Here is an 18,116-nt window from a genome sequence, read left to right as displayed (position 1 = left end):
GAAATTAAAAAAGAGCTATAACAGAAATGAATATAATAGATTAACCAGAGAAATTAGAAAACTAGTTAAAAGAGACAAGAATAACTGATTAGAAGAAAAATGCAAAATGGCAGAGAAGCTATCAAAAGAAAATAACTTCCATGGATTATATAAACAAATAGACCAAATTAGCAAGATACGGACAACGAAAATGATAATGATCAAAAACAAAGAGGGACAACTAATTAAAAGTAAAACAAAAAGAATGGCCAGATGGGAAGAATACTTTAGAAACTTATATAATAAAAACAAACAGCTCTCAGGATATTACTATTCCAGCCACTGAAATGGAAGAGGAAACAAATATCTTTACCAAAGAAATAATAGCACACAGCATAGATAAACTTAAAAGTAGGAAAGCACCTGGTATTGATCACATACATGCAGAATTCTTAAAAGCAGGAAAGGAACAACTTTTGGAATCATTGAAAATATTATTTGAAAGGATCTACAAAAATGAAGCAATACCTACTGATTGGACCAAATCAGTTACAATTCCTATATACAAAAAAGGAGATAAAACAGAATGCAATAATTACAGAGGCATTAGCCTCCTCAGTATTCCAAGTAAGGTTTTTACGAAAGCTCCAAAAACAAATTAAGCCATATATAGAACTAGCATTAGGAGAAGAACAAGCAGGGTTCAGACCAGGATGAAGCACAATTGATCAACTATTCACCATAAGACAGCTAATAGAAAAGACACTCGAGTACAACCAAAGTTGCTATATAAATTTCATAGACTTTTGTCGCATTTGATTCAATCCATAGAAGAGAACTATGGAAAACTATGAAAGAATTTGGAATTGCCAACAAAACCATAAGAATAATAAAGAATCTACACAAAAAATCTGAAAGTGCAGTATGAGTGGAGGACACCTTAACCAACTGGTTCCACACAGAGAGTGGAGTAAGACAGGGATACAATCTGTCTCCAGACCTGTTCAATCTTACACTTGAAGAAGCAAATGGTAAGGCCTTAAACAAAGAAGACTCTGGAATCAAAATATATGGAAAAACTATAACAAATTTAAAATTTGCAGATGACATTACATTACTTGCAAGCACAGAAGAGGAGCTACAACGAATTTCTGATAAAATAAAGGAAGAATGTATAAAATTTGGATTAAACATAAATATAGACAAAACCAAAACTATGCAAATAGAAAAAAAAAACACCAATCTGAAAATTGAAATTGATAGTAAGAATCTAGAGTAGGTAGAAAACTTCACCTACCTCGAAGGAGTAATCGAGTACAATGGTGAAATTACATAATTTCAATAAAATTTGGATTAAACATAAATATAGACAAAACCAAAACTATGCAAATAGGAAAAAAAAAACACCAATCTGAAAATCGAAATTGATAGTAAGATCTAGAGCAGGTAGAAAACTTCACCTACCTCGGAGGAGTAATTGAGTACAATGGTGAAATTACAAAAGATATAAAGAGACGAATCAGTTAAGCATCCCAAACTTTTGGATGACTTAATAAAATATGGAAGTCAAGAGATATCAAGCAAGTAACAAAAGTAAGAATCTATGAGACAATGGTCCTCCCAATACTCCTCTATGGAAGTGAATGCTGGAATCTGAAAAAAGGCTGAAGAGAAAAAATTATTAACTACTGAAATGGGTTGGCTAAGAAGATTACTTGGAGTATCTCTGCTGGATAGACAAAGAAACAAAGACATAAGGAAAGAACTAAAACAAGAAATAACAATAATAGACAAAATTCAAGAAAGAAGACTGCGATGGTTTGCCATGTGACCAGAATGGGAACAGAAAAATTACCAACTAAAGCCCTGAATACAACGATGGAAGGTAAAAGATCCAAAGGATGGCTCAGAATCAGATGGATAGACAAAATAAAAGACCTGAAAAACCGAATCCCAACAAGCGACACCAAACTGTACAGAATTGTTCGGACTCTCCAGGGACAGACAGAAGTGGAAAGAGTTCATTTGGCCTCATCATCCACACAGATGATGGAAGAGAGAAGAAGAAGAAGAAAGAAGATTGTTCAGAAGATGACTAAGTTGTTTGAGATAGCTGGCCCAAGACTATCACTGATTATACATGGCACCCAGTAAAGAGAAACAGCTGACAAGTGCCAACATATTTAATTCATTACAATACCAAAAATAGCTTATCTCTTTCTGTTCATATTATAATAATATATTTTCTTTTAAAGTCTGGGAAAAGGGGTTTTTGTCCTATATTGCAGTTTAATTGAGGATGGTTTTGTCTCCTACACTCATTTGTACCTGGCCTACTGTTTGCCTTCCTCCTATTAGCCTGCAGGCATGTGTATATTCTTCCCTTTACATCGATAAAGATGCCGCAATCAAGGCACAATATAATTAACAATCTACTTAATAATTAAAGAAAATTTAATTAAGTATTACATATACACATTTACTATTTCCATTAAACAAAAACACAAGAAAATCAGTACGTTCCTTCACTATTCCCATCCTTAACATACATGCAATACAGGTATACTATAAGCTTTGCAACATATTGTGTGTGTGTGTGTGTGTGTGGGACTGATATAAATATAATTGTTTAGAGTGATAACGTGGTGGCTCAGTTCTCTAATTACTTCATCTTCCAGATATTTGGAAGTGCAATATTTGTTATTCTTCTTTTTCATTTAATTACTCACTTGTTCATTAGCATAACTAAAAATGAAAATAATATATTTATTTTATTACAATTTTGTTTTTTGTAGTTCTGCTTTTTATATTTTGGAGACTAGCCACCAATTATACTAGTCATGAAATTTTCTCATGCAAACATTCAAGAGTAGACAAATAATGAATTTATAATATATTTCAAAAATTTTATCTATCATCAAATAATAAATAGTTTTAATGGAAAGTGTGTACTAGACATTTAAAAACTTATACGTGTAATAAAAAATATATAGAATTTTATTCAAAAATTTCAATATATTTCATATAAAGTTGAATGAACATAATCAGGGAGATAGACTTAACTATATTCAAAACATGAATTACAATAATAAGTCATAAAGCATGCCGGTACTACCTTGTGTCTTGGTTGCATCTTAAGTATATGATTACACTATTAGAGTTCAAAGGAAAAATTGTAAAAAGCATGTAGATAAAATGTAGAATCACACTAATATGACTCATTAGTGAGATTCATGTTTTGAATGTAGTTAATGGTCTTCCTTATGATGTCTATTAACATTGGATGAAATATATTGGAGTTTTTGTATAAAATTTTATACAGTAAAACCCCGAAGTTATGCGGTAGGTCGAACCAACAAAAAGCGTGTAAGGCGAATTCGCATAACTCGGAGTATAATTTTGCATGTAATTTATATATACAAACATACAAAATATTAGTTAATTGTGACCAAAGGTTTACAAAAACACCTATATTTTTTAAGAAATATAATCATAATTGTAGTTTTTCATACATAAAAAAAAGAAAGTTATTTCGACGTCGATGGTTTCATAAAATCTAATACATTCGTCTGATGGCATAATGTCTTTTTCTTGTCACGCAAAATTTCTTCATAGCAAGCCAATGATTTTTTATTCCTTGCTTTGTGGCTACAATTCGTTCCTCATTAGAATCTATGTCTTCCAAAATCTATAAAGCTTTCTTAATTAAGCTGAGACCTTCAGTTAATTTTGCAATTGTCATGTGCTTTTCTGGTAGAACTGGATCTGAGGTTTCAGTCTCTTCAGTAGCTCTTTGCTCACGCATCTCTATGAGCTCATCGACTGTAAGCTCCTTGTTATGTAAGTCTAACAGCTCGCTGACATCTTCACTGTCGACTTCTAAATTTAATTGCCTTGCAAGATTGACAACTTCTTCTATTGCCTCAACAACTTGATCAGTTTCTGGCAATATTTCTGTTTCGCATTTAAAAAAGAATGGATCAAGTTTTTTCCAGACACCATTCAAGGTTTTTTGGGAAATTTCACCCCAAGAATCTCTGATAATCCTTACACAATCTAAAACATTAAACTGCTTCCAAAACTCTTTAACAGACAGTTGCTCATTTTGCCTCATAGCTTCATTCAGACTTGCAAATGAAATGCTGTGTAGTACGCTTTGAATGTTTTGATAACTAATTGGTCCATCGGTTGAAAGTAAGGCTGGTTGTATTTGGAGGCAAGAAAACAACTTTTACACGTGGATCAAAATCAATTAAAGTTGCAGGAGGGTGACCAGGTCATTATCAATAATGAGCATAATTTAAACATAATTTTTTTAAACTGGCAATAACGTTCAACTTCAGGTATGAAGTGGTGACCAAACCAGTCTTCAAAAATAGAAGCTGTCACCCAAGCATTAGAATTGGATTTCCAAATCACCGGCAAGCCAGCTTTAGATTTTTTTTTTAGACCTCTTGGATTTTCGGAGCGATAAATTAAGAGAAGAGGCAAGGAATAAGAAAAGTCTCATTGACTATGTTATTGTTGATAGTGATGTTTTCTCCCTATCACTATCAACAATAACAGAGGATTTGAAATTGGAAGTGATCACTATTTAGTCTTGAGCAGGATAAAATTGAATTTCATATTGAAAAGAATAACATGTAAGAAAGTTTTAAAGCGAATAAAAGTTGAGTAGCTCTCAGATGTGAACTGTAGACTAAAATACACAAATATTATTGAAGAAAAAATGAAAGAGTTTGAGAACAGGAATCAAACTTTGGAGATTCAGTGGCAAACTCTGAAGAAAACATTGATTGATTCTGCCAGAGAGGCATGTGGTGAGGTTGTCTGCAAGGATAAAAAAATCAGAACTCCCAGGTGGACACAGCAAGTTAATGAGACAGTGAAGGAAAAGAAGAAAGCATATCAAAAGTTACTGCCAAATAAGTCAGCTTGTTCTCTTAGAGAATACAGAGACAAATGCAAGAATGCTAAACACTGTGTAAAACTAGCTAAACAAAAGTCATGGGTGGGCTTTGGCATGAATATAGAAAATAAATATCAAGAGGGTGGCAAAATATTCGGGAGGTTGTTGAAGAAGCTTAAGAATGGAGGAAAGAGTGCTGAAAAAGGAATTAGAGATGATAAAGGTGACATAAAACGGGAGAAAAAGATATCCTTGAAGTATGGATTAATTACTTTGAAAAACTGCTAAATGAAACAAGCAGTGATGACAGCAGAGTGGTAAAAAACATTGACCAGGCATGCAGTCAGAAATACATATCCATACTAGAAGTAGAAAAAGCCATCAAAGGCTTGAAATGTGGAAAGGCAGCAGGAATAGATGATATTCGACCAGAAATGCTGACGTATGGTGGTATAAAAGTTTTACAGTGGCTGCACTGCATAGTTCAGAAAGCCTGGACTGAGAGATGAATTCCTGATGATTGGAGTAGAGCTCTAATAGTACTCATATATAAAAAGGGAAATAAAACTGAATGTGAGAATTACAGAGGTATTTCCCTACTGAGTGTTCCTGGCAAGATCTATGCAAGTATACTTGAGAAATGATTGAGAAGAATTGTGGAAGGAAAGCTTAGTGAAGAACAAGCTGGATTCAGGCCAAATAGAGGCTGTCAGGATCAGATCTTCACTTTACGACAAATATTCGATAAAGCATGGGAATATAACAAAGATCTGTGTTTAAGTTTTGTCGATTAGGAAAAGGCATATGACAAGGTGCCAAGAGAGAAGCTATTCAATACGCTACAGTTATATGGTGTCAATGGGGCATTATATCAAGCAATACTTCGTCTTTATTTGAGTTGTAAGTCAGCAGTTAGAATTGAAGGAAGTACAGGAAGATGGTTTAATGTTAAATCTGGTGTGAGACAAGGATGTACATTATCCCCTCTGTTATTCATTATCTATATGGATCACATTATGAAGGAAAGTGGTATTAAACATAATATCAAAATTGGAGATGTTAATGTCAGCTCTTTGCTTTATGCAGTGATGTTATACTTCTAAATAAATCCGCTACAAGTCTGCAAGATTCTCTGACTAAATTGAATAACTGTTGTAATAGATATGGTATGAAGGTCAGCAATAAAAAGACAAAGACAATGAAAATAGGCAGAATCATTGAAAATATCATCTGTGTTGTGAATGGAGAACCTGTTAAACAAGTGAAACATTTCAGCTACTTAGGCACGATTTTTACTCAGGATGGTAAATTAAATATAGAAATAGACAACAGAATCAGCAAAGCTGGTATGGTAGGAAGTCAATTGAATAAATTCATATGGAATAAGAGAGAAATTATTCGGAACACTAAATTAGAGACCGCAGATATGAGAGTCCTGAGAAAGATTATAGGCGTGAACAGATGGCATCAATGGCAATATCATATTAAAAACGAGAATATTAGGAAAGAACTTGACATTGTCAACATCCAGGAATGCGTTAGCAGAGCTAATCTCAGGTGGTATGGTCACTTAAACAGAATGGGTGAAGAAAGATTAGCAAAACAAGTTCTCTGCCAGGTTGGCAGCAAAACGACCCAGAGGAAGACCAAGATATAGGTGGATTGATATGGTACAAAGTGCCTTAGACGATAGAAATATAAGATCTGATAATGTTGGAGTCTTGACAAGTAACAGACTGATTTGGAGGAAAATTGTAGATAGGAAGTTAGTAATGATGTAATTTTTTTCATGTAGTACTATCATATCCTGTACACCCCTTGAGGGTACATGGCAGGAATTTGATGATGATGATGATAAATTAAGAGAGGTTTTAACTTGCAATCACCAGCTGCATTTCCACCAAGCATTACTGTCAACCAATCTTTGGAAGCCTTAAAGCCAGGAAACGTTTTTTATTCACGTGTGATGAAAGTTCTCTTAGGCATCTTTTTCCAGAACAAGCCGGTCTTGTCTACATTAAATATGGTTTGACTGCTATAGCTACTTTCCTCGATGATAGCCTTAAGTATCTCGGGAAAAGAAGATGTAGCCTCTTTATCAAAGCTTGCCATCTCTCCATGTTCCGCGATGCTGAGCCAGTTACAGTCATTTTTAAATCAGATGAACCAACCGTTACTGGCCACGAAATTTTCTTCTTTGGCCGCTTCTCCAGCTTCTACTTTTAGCCTCTCAAAAATCAGCTTGGCTTGGCTACATATTGTCGTTTGATCAACTGGACAAATTTTTACTCTCACTTGATTATCACACCATAATTTAAGCATCGTTTCCATCTCACTAATAATCCCATGCCATTTACGAATTATGCTTGAATTCAATGATTGGGCATTTTTCACAGCAGCGAGAATTCTTTCTTTATCTGTCATGATTGTTCTTACTGTGGATTCTTGTAGATCGAACTTCTTTGCTAGCTCACAAATTTTCATTCCGCCTTCAAAATCCTTAATAATGTTGAGTTTTGTTTCCAAAGTCAATGTTTTTCTTTTCTTGCTAGCTGTAGAAGAATCGGACTTGCTTCTTTTAGAAGACATTAATATTTTTTATGTGATAAAATTTTTATCAAGAACATAACATTAAACAATCGCAAGGTTTGTAGACTATAAAAATCGTATATGAATGGAGACCGTGCAAAATGCATCAGTGCTTGTTCACAGTACGTGCGACAGTGGTAAATGCGGCCAGCGCCGGAAAGATATGACTAGTGGTGAGGCGTGAAGCAGGATGGGAATACGTACATATAAGAAACCACAATTAACTCTGGATTCACGTAAGTCAGGGTAGCATAAGTCGGGGTATTACTGTGTAATTTTTGTTACATGTGTAAGCCGTGAAGTTTTTTTAAATAAAGTTTTTATCTATTATCATTCTTAAAAATGGTTAAATTCCAACGAATTAATCCTAATGATTCTTTTCAATTTAAAATTCCTTAAAACTGTGATTCCGGCTATATCGGAGCAAAAAAAAAAATAATAAGAAGTAAATTTTTGAAGAAAAACAAAGAAACAATTAAATAACAACAAAAAGGTAAAGTATACATACCAAGGCAGGAATGGACAGAAGTGCAGCAAAGAACAGAAAGTTGAAATTTAAGAAGCCATTTATAAAATAGAAGGTCCATGGCTCTATACCTATAAAATATATTTTGTACTCTTCAAAATTCATTTTACAAAATAGTTTTTATAACAAAAATAAAATGAGAGTAAAACAACTAATAGTGAGATATTAACACTATAAATGAACAACTCAGATCCTTACTACTGAAGAAACTATATTTAATATGAAAATCCTCAATGTGTTGAATACTTGCTGAAAGAAATAGAAATGAATATCATGGGATCTTTATTATTATTTCTACAGAGTTCTGTGTTATTCATACATTCAGTATCTCATTTTGATAGGCTGCAACCAAACATCAAATCAACAATGCTTTTATAACAAATCTCTTTCTCTTACATATGAAACATATATATTTTAAATGAAAAAGAAAATGAAAACTAAATGATGCATAATGCCTGAAAAGATTCAGGAAAACAAAATTACATTTAAAAAATAAATCAATCCATTAAAGTAAAAATAATACCTATCACTATTTTATATCAAGTAGGTAATCAATGTTGGCTTTTGAAACTAAAAAATATTGAAAGTGATTGAGAGATTACAAAAATACAAACTTTTAGCATGAGCTGCTTCAGTTAAAAACTTAAAATAAACACACTGCCCATGAACCTACATAATATCTCCCTTTTATTAATGTTCCTGATTATGGGTTTCACTTACTTCATTTTTTTGAACTATTGGTTATCATCAGATGAGGTAAAACTAGGAAACTACAGCTAATATTTCATTGCCAATGGTTTACCTACAGTAACCAAGGAATTTCATGAAGTTTATCAAAATTTATTATTATTATACAATATCTTCATGGAGTCCATGTATTCACTGTGGGAGGCCACTACACTACACTATACAACAATCCATGATCAACTGTCTACATTACATAACATTACATAATCCACAATTTTGCACTATATCATCCTATACACTATTTTTATTTTTAACTGTGCACTTAGTCCTTATAGTCCTATAAGGACTGGCTTAAAGGGGCAAAGCAAGAATGCTTTTCATCTTCCCCGTTATCTGTAGAGGACTGTGTAGGGATAAGATGTTATTGAGCTATTAAAGCTCTGATCATGGCAGGAGGATAACAGCAATAGCCAAGCCTCAGTTAGAACTTCATTGGCTACAGAATTGCCATCCATTACCCTCCAAGGGTATTAATCACCGCATCTCACAGTCGATTACCTGCTCTTCCACCCTCAACTGTGCACTGTTCTTCTCTGTCACTTTTATCATACCAGCAGTTTCCAGGAAAAATATTCCTGCTACCTCTGTATGAGACTGGCTAACTGACTTTCAATTGAAAAAAACTCATATAAAGATTTATTACATCATGAGAAGAACTGAACCTGGGTCTTTTATAATTAAAGGGCACTTATCTCTTTATTCTTCCAATAGTGCTATGAAGGTGTCACAGAGCACTATACTAATTCATAAATTTTAAACAAGAATTCTAATGTTTCTGACTATGCCTGCAGGATGTAGAAGTAGCCAGTTTTGTTGTTGTTTGGATGAAAGATGAGTTGCCACATCTCTTTGACATTTTTTTTTTTTTACAGGAAAATATATTTTAGGACTGTTCAGCAGAGCATTATGTTAATTCTCAGCACAGCCTTTCATTTTTGAAACAGTCTTTTTAAGGTTGTGGTTTTTCTCCACTATCCTCCATGTAGTCTGACAAGCTACTTTTTTATTACATTCATATCACAAATATATATTTTTGGTGTATATCTGCAGCTAAATGAAGAGAAATATATATATTTCCCTTCATTTGGCTGCAGATTTACCAGACTGTCCATAATAAGAGAGTTTGCACAGGATCCAGTATATTCCATGATACTGATAACAGGTGGATTAATCTTTATTTTACATTGTTATACATATATAATACCTATGTCTAAGTGTGTATCTTAGTGAGATCTATGGAATTTCGAATTGCAAGCAAAACAAATATATTAAATAAGTGAAAATTCATTCATGCTTGTAAAATTTCTAAACTGACTTATGTTAGTTAAAAGATGCCATGACATTACAATAAAATACCATGACATTATAACAAAAGGTGACACAATAGCTGAACCATTCAAACCATGTTTAGAAGGAATAATCAAATATCTTGACTGAGAAGATAAACAGGAGATATTAAAACCATTTATGCTTTGCAGATAATTATGTTATCTGCAATCTGTGCTTATCTGGACTTACATCCAGATAACTATATGCATATCTATGAGCTCCAAAATGCTAGCAAAACTGCTAGCATAAAGATAAGAAAAATATATCAAAATTATGTTTAATAGCTATGTGCAACCAGAAATAATAAAAATTATTATTATATGACACCTCCAGGGAGTCCAAAGACTCATCAAGGGAGGGCACCTACTCTACAACTCTCCATCTCCACCACTCAATCCGCCAACTACAACTACTTTCATCATCTACACTACATCTACTGCCGACCACCACCACCACTAGTATTTTCACAGACAATCACAACCATCCATGCCCACGGCGGGATTCGAACCCACAGACTTTTGGTTGGAGAGCGGATACGCTAACCACTCGGCCAAGCAGGCTGGCAAAAAATCAATGATAATGAATCTAAACAAGTGAATCACTATACTTGGACAATTATTATTATTACACAGCACCTCCATGGAGTCCTAGGACTCATTGTGAGAGACCCAAGCGATCAACACAATATCCATCATACTTCTCCTTGAAACCATTAACAGAGTACTCACAACTGACTCAGCAACCCATTCCTTTCATTCATCACTCTCCAAGTGAAAAATCTAGTCCTCATGCACTTGCTAACTACACTCTTACCAAACTTCCAGGGATGATCTCTGATCCCCTCCCTGTTTAGCCAAGTGTTGAAATATTTCCTTTGTATTAATCCCATAAAGTCCTTTAAGTAACTTAAATGTTTCTATCATATCCCTCCCCCCACCTTTTTTTTTCACCTATCAACCAACTTTTGCAACCCACAAACCGTCAATCTATCCTCATAGAAAGCATTGTACAGACCACTCACCATCATGATCACTTGACTTTGGATACCCTCCACAACTTCTTTATCACCAAGAAACCCTAACACATTAAATGCATTTAATGAGTATTTTTCATTCTGTTTTGAATAGATACTGTCAGTGAATACAGAATACCTGCACTTATCACAATTTACAAAAGCATCTCAGTGAAATAAGTTTACTTACAGTTCATAATCTATCTCTTTTTAGTTGTAAAATGGCAATGATACATCTGCTTTACTTAGTACCCTCAAAGCAACCATTTTAGGAAATGCAAAATGTAATTATCATTATTATTTTATTTTTTTTTCAGGACTGTGTTTTACTGCTCAAAGCATATTATTTTGAATGTGGTGATTAATGGCAATTTCAGATACACTAAATGATCTAGTTTTAATAAGATGTCAGCATAAGTCAAAAACTTGTTGATCACAGATAGCACACTGAGGGGGAAACTGTTATTGGCATTCATCAACAAAATCTGTTGTAACAGCATTAAAAAACTGTAAATAAAGTGGATGCCAGCATATTCCACATTTGAAAACTTTACCAACATATTTTTGGTAAAAGCACACATTTACAAATGGTCAACCAATCTTACACAATGGAACACTGTAAGTTCTGAGATACCTAAGAGATTATGTAACTAAACCACAATACATGTACAGTGCAGTGCAATAGTTTCTAGAAACCAAAATATGAAATGATTACATATTCCCATTCATTCAGAATCAGATTCATGCTGATATAAATATTTCCCCCTTCTTATAATTGCTCAAGGAATCAATTCAATCCTGGTTTAACAGATTCCTCTCAAGGAATACTGTATTTACATTTATCATATTACTATTACGCATATATATATTGCATAAGTTACATGTGGTAACTTATGCAATATATGCATAAGATTCTCTGTGGCTTGGTCAGTAATGATGATGACATCTGGTTGGAAAGACATGGGTTCAAATCCATCTAAAAAAGCATAGGAGACAAGTGGGAGGGTGGCTGTTCATTTGAAACAATCTGGTGTGAGATTAAGGCCAGTAAGATAAAATATACAGTTGGTTGCTGCTATAGGCCAGGGAGTTCCACAGATGATCTGGAAGACATGCATTGCCAAATTAGTACAATGAGCACAGGTTGAGTGATTATTATGTGGGACTTCAACTATGGAGATATAGACTGGAAGGAAGAAAGATCATATGGTAGGAAGGAAATAGAATTTATACACCTACTAAGAGATAATTACTTAAGACAATATGTAATGGAGGGGGGAGCTAGGGATGGGTGGGTATTGGACCTGGTCATAGGATCAGAAGAGCTATCCATAACCAAGGTGACAACATTGCCTCCAATTGGTGAAAGTGACCATGTGGTCTTGACTTGGGTTAGGTTTGTACATAATGAGGAATATTCTATCAAGAAGGAGTGAGTACATGTGGAACTACAAAGCAAGTGATTATGACAAGATCATGGTGGAAGTTTAATGGAATATTTAAGCTTCCAATATTTTGTCTCAGTCACAGACATCTTCAGGGATTACAAATATCTCTTGTAACACACACACTCATACACGTGGGTAACTTTAAAGTCCTATCTAGATGGTGCACCCTATATGGGCGTTTATAGGTAGACTAGGATGTAAAGTGGGACCTCTGATAATTAATGTTTCCTAAATTTTGGGAAGATTTATGCAAATATATTTATTTAAATTTGGTTGATTTCTGAGTGCCACCACAGATTCTAAAATCAGTCTTTCTTTTTTTTTTTTTTTTTTGAATTTACTGTGGTAGAGCATGGTGGTTTTTCTCTAGGAGATCCTGTGGGTTGTATCCGAAACATGGTGTGCAAGGCCAGATTGACCATAGTCATGAGTGCAGTATATAGTCTTCGTACACACCACCAGCCGGGCATGTGCAATATACACAGGTGCCACAGAAGAAAAGGCACCTAAAAGATGTCAAAAAATATGAGATAAGAGTTTAAACGAACAACAAATGGTACATATAATTATGAATGTACATTGTCTTCCATTCAGGCCCCTTCAGATCTTCCTGGAAACAAACAAACAAATAAATTCTGAAATTGTATCCTGGACTCGGATTATATCAGTGTAATTTTTTATTAAAATTTATGAAAATATACCTAAAATAGTTCTTTATTTTTTGATGTATCATAAATCAACTTATGATTAACTGTTGAGTTCCAGGTAAAAAAAATTTGTATAAGCAGGACTAATCCATATGTAACATTATACTGTAAAGCAGTTTTCATTTGTTTTTCATTTCCTGTTCATTTTATTCATACTTCATTCAAAAAAAAACTTTTTTGCAAAGGCGCCAAACATTAATCGCACACACAAGAAAAATAGTAGGTGCAGGTGCTGAGTGCAGATATATGATTTGTGTTCTAAATGGATGGTTGCTGATCTACTTGTCTGTCAAATAAGCCAGCTTGCAGGAACAGGGTACTTTATATACTCCAGGCACTGAGAGAGGAGGGGAGCTGATCTTTGGTAGAACAGATAAGGGTAGCCAGTTCATGGTGGGGCTTAAAAGCTGTGTAGAGGTTGTACTTTTTTAAGGACTTGGCTATTTTTTCTGATGTGCAACAGATATAGGGGATGGCATCTCATTCCCCGGCCATCTCTTCAGAAGGATTTCTGAAGAGATGGCCAGGGAATGGAGAAAGAAAGATTTCAGAAATGCCATCACCATCCCCTACATATGTGGCATATCAGAAAAAACAGCCAAGTCCTTAAAAAAGTACAACCTCTACACAGCTTTAAGCCCCACCATAAACTTGCTGCCCTTATCCATTCTAGGCATATAGAATTTTTCCTCTTGAAACCAGATTTTTTAACCCTGTAACTCAAGAAAATCAACTGCAACTGCAGAACTCACATTATTTCAAACAATAATATGCAGTAGCTGCCTACTGATCTTCAGAAAATAAGTTAGGACTAAAAGTACCTCACCTATGGAAGTAAAAGACATCAGAGTATTAAAAATGATTGCAATTTTAAAATTACATGATTCAACCAGTAGCTTCACATATCTATCTTCTCTCATCAGCATAGGTCAAGTAAACCTGTCATTTCAAACAAAGGTTAACATTAAATGTATTTCATATTACTACTCAATAAACATTAATTACTGCATGTGAATAGTGTGCAATATTACTTTTAATAGTTGGCAAGAATATATAAATCTAAAATTTTTTTAACATTAACGTGATGAATCAAGGATTGTCACACAAAGTACAGAACAAGGTTTATATATAAAACAGCAACTAGGATATCAAGAATAAATATTATTCTACAATGTCCTTTTAGCCAGCAATATCATAACTAAAATGCATAAATGTATTCCTTACCATAAAGATCAGCACCGTGATCAGTAAAGACATTATAGAGTATAATGTTGAGAGGAGCTATAACTAGTCGACCATAATAATGGGTGTCAATCAATATCACAGGACCCTAAATATTAATAAAAATAAACTAAAATTCATGTTAAAAATCAAACTGAATATATTTGAAATATGCAATTTATCAGTAATTATGTAGCAAGATATTATATCAATAATACTATATTCTACTTTATGATATAATAATCAATCCAATCATCAGCAACTGTCCAAAAACTCTCTTTTCTGAATTTAAATTTTTATAGATTAATTATTATTATTATTATTTTTTTTTTATAGAAGCAGATCCCAATAAGACAAATGTATACTAACTGCATTTTATAGCAGACAAAGTTATTTTATTGTTGTTATTTATTTTTTTATCTTTTATTTTTTAGTGGTTTGCCAATACACCAGTATTTTTTAAAATTGCATGATTAAAACTTACTTATCTGTGGTTTCTCCTGGTATAGCAGAAGGGATATCATTGTTAGGAAAACTGTTAGTGTGAAGACTAAGAAAGGGAAAGGAGATGAGCAACAAGAAAACCTTAGTAAAAGTGGAATATATTTAAAACAATTTGTCAAAGAATTTCTGATTGTTGCCTAAGTACCTGATTTTCATTTACTGCATAGAAGGCTAGACCTGATTGGTGTTTTCTCTTCAATCTTTGATGTATTTTGACAGACACATCTCCAGATTGGCCTATTTGGCTGACATAATACATGCTGCAAGAGCAGTACATTTTATAGATCTTCAGTTTTTCAAGGGCTGGATAAAGAAGTTTCAGTGAATAATTTATTGAAATCTTATAGTGAGGAATGAAGGCTTTTATTTCCTGTCATGTTAGTTTCTTTGATGTTTTATTTGCACATGTTGGATATAAGGAAGGGATAATTGGAAATGCTTTGCATTACCTTCACATTTGGTAATACAAAGCATTTCCTTTTGGGATCATTACCAAGGCCAGTTTAAAACGTCATTGAGGTCTCATCAGTGAGAACTAGACCTAGGATACATGAGTAGACTAGTTGTGAAGATACCTCATACATAAACTTTGTTTGGATATATCTGAGTATATGATTAAAACAAGAATATAATTTGTCTAGTATAATTTATTTTGTAACCAAGCAGAAAAAAAAAATTATAACTATCTCTGATCCAGAGTATTTTAATAATATAGTGATGCACATTTTACTACTCATACATGGGAAACATATGATTTCTGCACTTTAACTTCAGGTTTAAATCTTCCTAGGTCAAGACCATTTCAGTAGGAAACCACATCACTACGATCTAGACCTAGGAAGATTTAACCCTGAAGTTAAAGTGCAGAAATCATACATTTTCTATGTATGAGTAGTAAAATGGTGCATCACAATATTATTAAAATATTCTGAATCAGAAATAGTTATAATTTTTTTGCCTTCATCAGAGCTGTTCAGCAGGTGCTCACCCACCAAAGAAGAATATAATTTCTTATCTATTATAATGTGTAAGGAGGGAATACTGCACCTCAGAAGTCCAGTTCTCCTAGTTATGAGAAGTGTTGATAAGGAGATGCCATAGGATTTTTTTTTGTTTTTATCCATTTTGTGATACAATTACAGTAATGTACCTGTATCACAAAATAGATAATGTAGGATTTAAGTTTATTGGATGCAAACAATGCGACAGAGTTGGAGAAACATGGATAAGAAGTGCTATCCTCCAATTATCACCATTAAAAGGTGTGATAATTCATCACACTCAGAAGAGGAGAACCTTTAGCTACATTAACTCATGTTTGTGGCTGCATCTCAGAACTTGTAACATTAAGCAGCACAAAAGGTGAAGTTCCTTATAGTATACGCAAGTGTAGCTGTAATTTTAAATAGAGATATAGATTAAATGTATACAATATATATTTCTAGTCCTTTTATCATATAATTACAGTTTGTTGTTAATGGCAGGAAAATAACAATCTTCTATTCTGAAATATTTTTCAGGAAAAATAAAGAAAAGAAAAAAAGAAAAGAAAAGAAAATGCTATTGATGTATATGGAATATGGTTACTCTCAATTATTGCATGTAAATCTTGTGTCACCATAGAAAACAAAATGTTAGAATCATTTTTTTTTTTAAATAATGATTAATTATGGTTAGATGACTGTTTGGTTTTTATTTTCAATAAAACAATTTTTTTGAACAAATTTACTTTCATGAAACAATTATTTCATAAAATAATAGTTTCATAATAAGTGAACACTACTATGCAACATTGAACAAGTACACAATTCTTTACAGTACATGCAATGAAACGCAATTTTAAATGGAGATATAGACTAAACATGTACAACATATTTTATATTTCTGGTCCTTTATCACATAATTATAGTTTGTTGTTAATGAAAGGACAAAATAAGACAAACTTTCATTCTTAAATATATGTTTTTTATTTTTTATCTGGGGTAGTCATTGATGTTGATAGAAAATAGTGTTTTAGCCTAGTAAAAGAAATGCCAGAATCTTTTTTTTTTTTTTGTTACTACTGCATGATTGCAGGATATATAACCATTCACATTTTTTTTCTCTCTCAAAAATCTTTATTGAGGATAACTGCTTCACAAAACAATTATTTCACAAAATAATTGTGAAGGTATTTATTAAAAAAGTTTGCTGTTTTTTCTAAATTTATTTAGAAAAAAATAAATTTATAAATCTAGTTATAAACCACTTCACAGAATGCTTACGGTATCTACACTTGTATGGTTTTGATTTACAGAAAACAACTGATATTTGTAATAATGTATAATGTTAGCTGCAGTACTTGAAGCAAAGTTCTCCCCCCCCCTTCCATTTCCAAGATTCATGCATTATGAACTGAAACAAATAATGTATTTTCTAAGCTCTTTGTGTACTATGCAACTAAAGCAATATCAGCCATGCAATTCTTATAATATGATGGTTGGGAAAGAGTCATGGGAAAATATGGTTTCAGAGAAAGAAATGAACGAGGTGAAAAAATGTTAGAATTTGCAGTAGCTCACGAGATGATCTGTAACACAAGATTTCAGCAAAAGAAGTGTAGAAAATGGACATGGCAATCAAATGATGAGAAAATCAAGAACATGATCGATAAGATTATGATTAAAAGAAGATGAATAACATCCGTACAACAGTGTCGAACTTTTCAAGGAGCGGATACAGACGGACCATAGTTTAGTGATTGCAAACATCAAGTTGAAATTAAAAAAGAAATATAAACTCCATCATCAGAAACAAAGAGATACAGCAAGAATAAGTGAAGCAGAAATAGGAAGAAGTTACAGAACAGTGTTAGAAGAGAAACTTAAAAGTGTGGAGAAAGAAAAAAATTCGAATCTAAGAGTGAAAAGAGTAATGAAGGCGATAGAAGATGCAGTTAAAGAAACAGTATCAGAAGAAGAGAAGAGCAAGAAGAAATGGATTAGACACGAAACACTGAAGTTAGTACAGGAGAAAAGAATGTTGAAGATACATCAGAACAAACAGAGGTGCAATCTAGAAGAAAGTGTAATGAGGTGAAAAAAGCAGTAAGAATGGATAAGATGAAACGGTTAGAAGTCCAATGCAATAATATAGAACAGTACTA

The 18,116-nt window shown here is 33.2% G+C and overlaps 1 protein-coding gene across 1 annotated transcript in view; it reads right to left on the bottom strand.

Annotated features, from left to right (window-relative positions):
* Alg9 (alpha-1,2-mannosyltransferase Alg9) overlaps window positions 1–18,116 on the bottom strand; it is a 246,190-nt gene that overhangs the window by 120,713 nt on the left and 107,361 nt on the right. Inside the window, exons 8-9 of the mRNA XM_090410879.1 lie at window positions 14,471–14,576; window positions 7,986–8,074 (exon numbers count right to left, since the gene is read on the bottom strand). Coding sequence (XP_090267005.1) covers window positions 7,986–8,074; window positions 14,471–14,576 — 195 coding nt within the window. The remainder of the gene's footprint in view (window positions 1–7,985; window positions 8,075–14,470; window positions 14,577–18,116) is intronic.

This window comes from Typopeltis vanoorti, chromosome 21, assembly GCF_054136105.1.
Source record: "Typopeltis vanoorti isolate ZY-2024b chromosome 21, IOZ_Tvanoo_1.0, whole genome shotgun sequence".
NCBI lineage: Eukaryota > Metazoa > Arthropoda > Arachnida > Uropygi > Thelyphonidae > Typopeltis > Typopeltis vanoorti.
The sequence above is the reverse complement of the archived record's forward strand: the minus strand, read 5'-3'. Positions and strand labels throughout refer to the sequence as shown.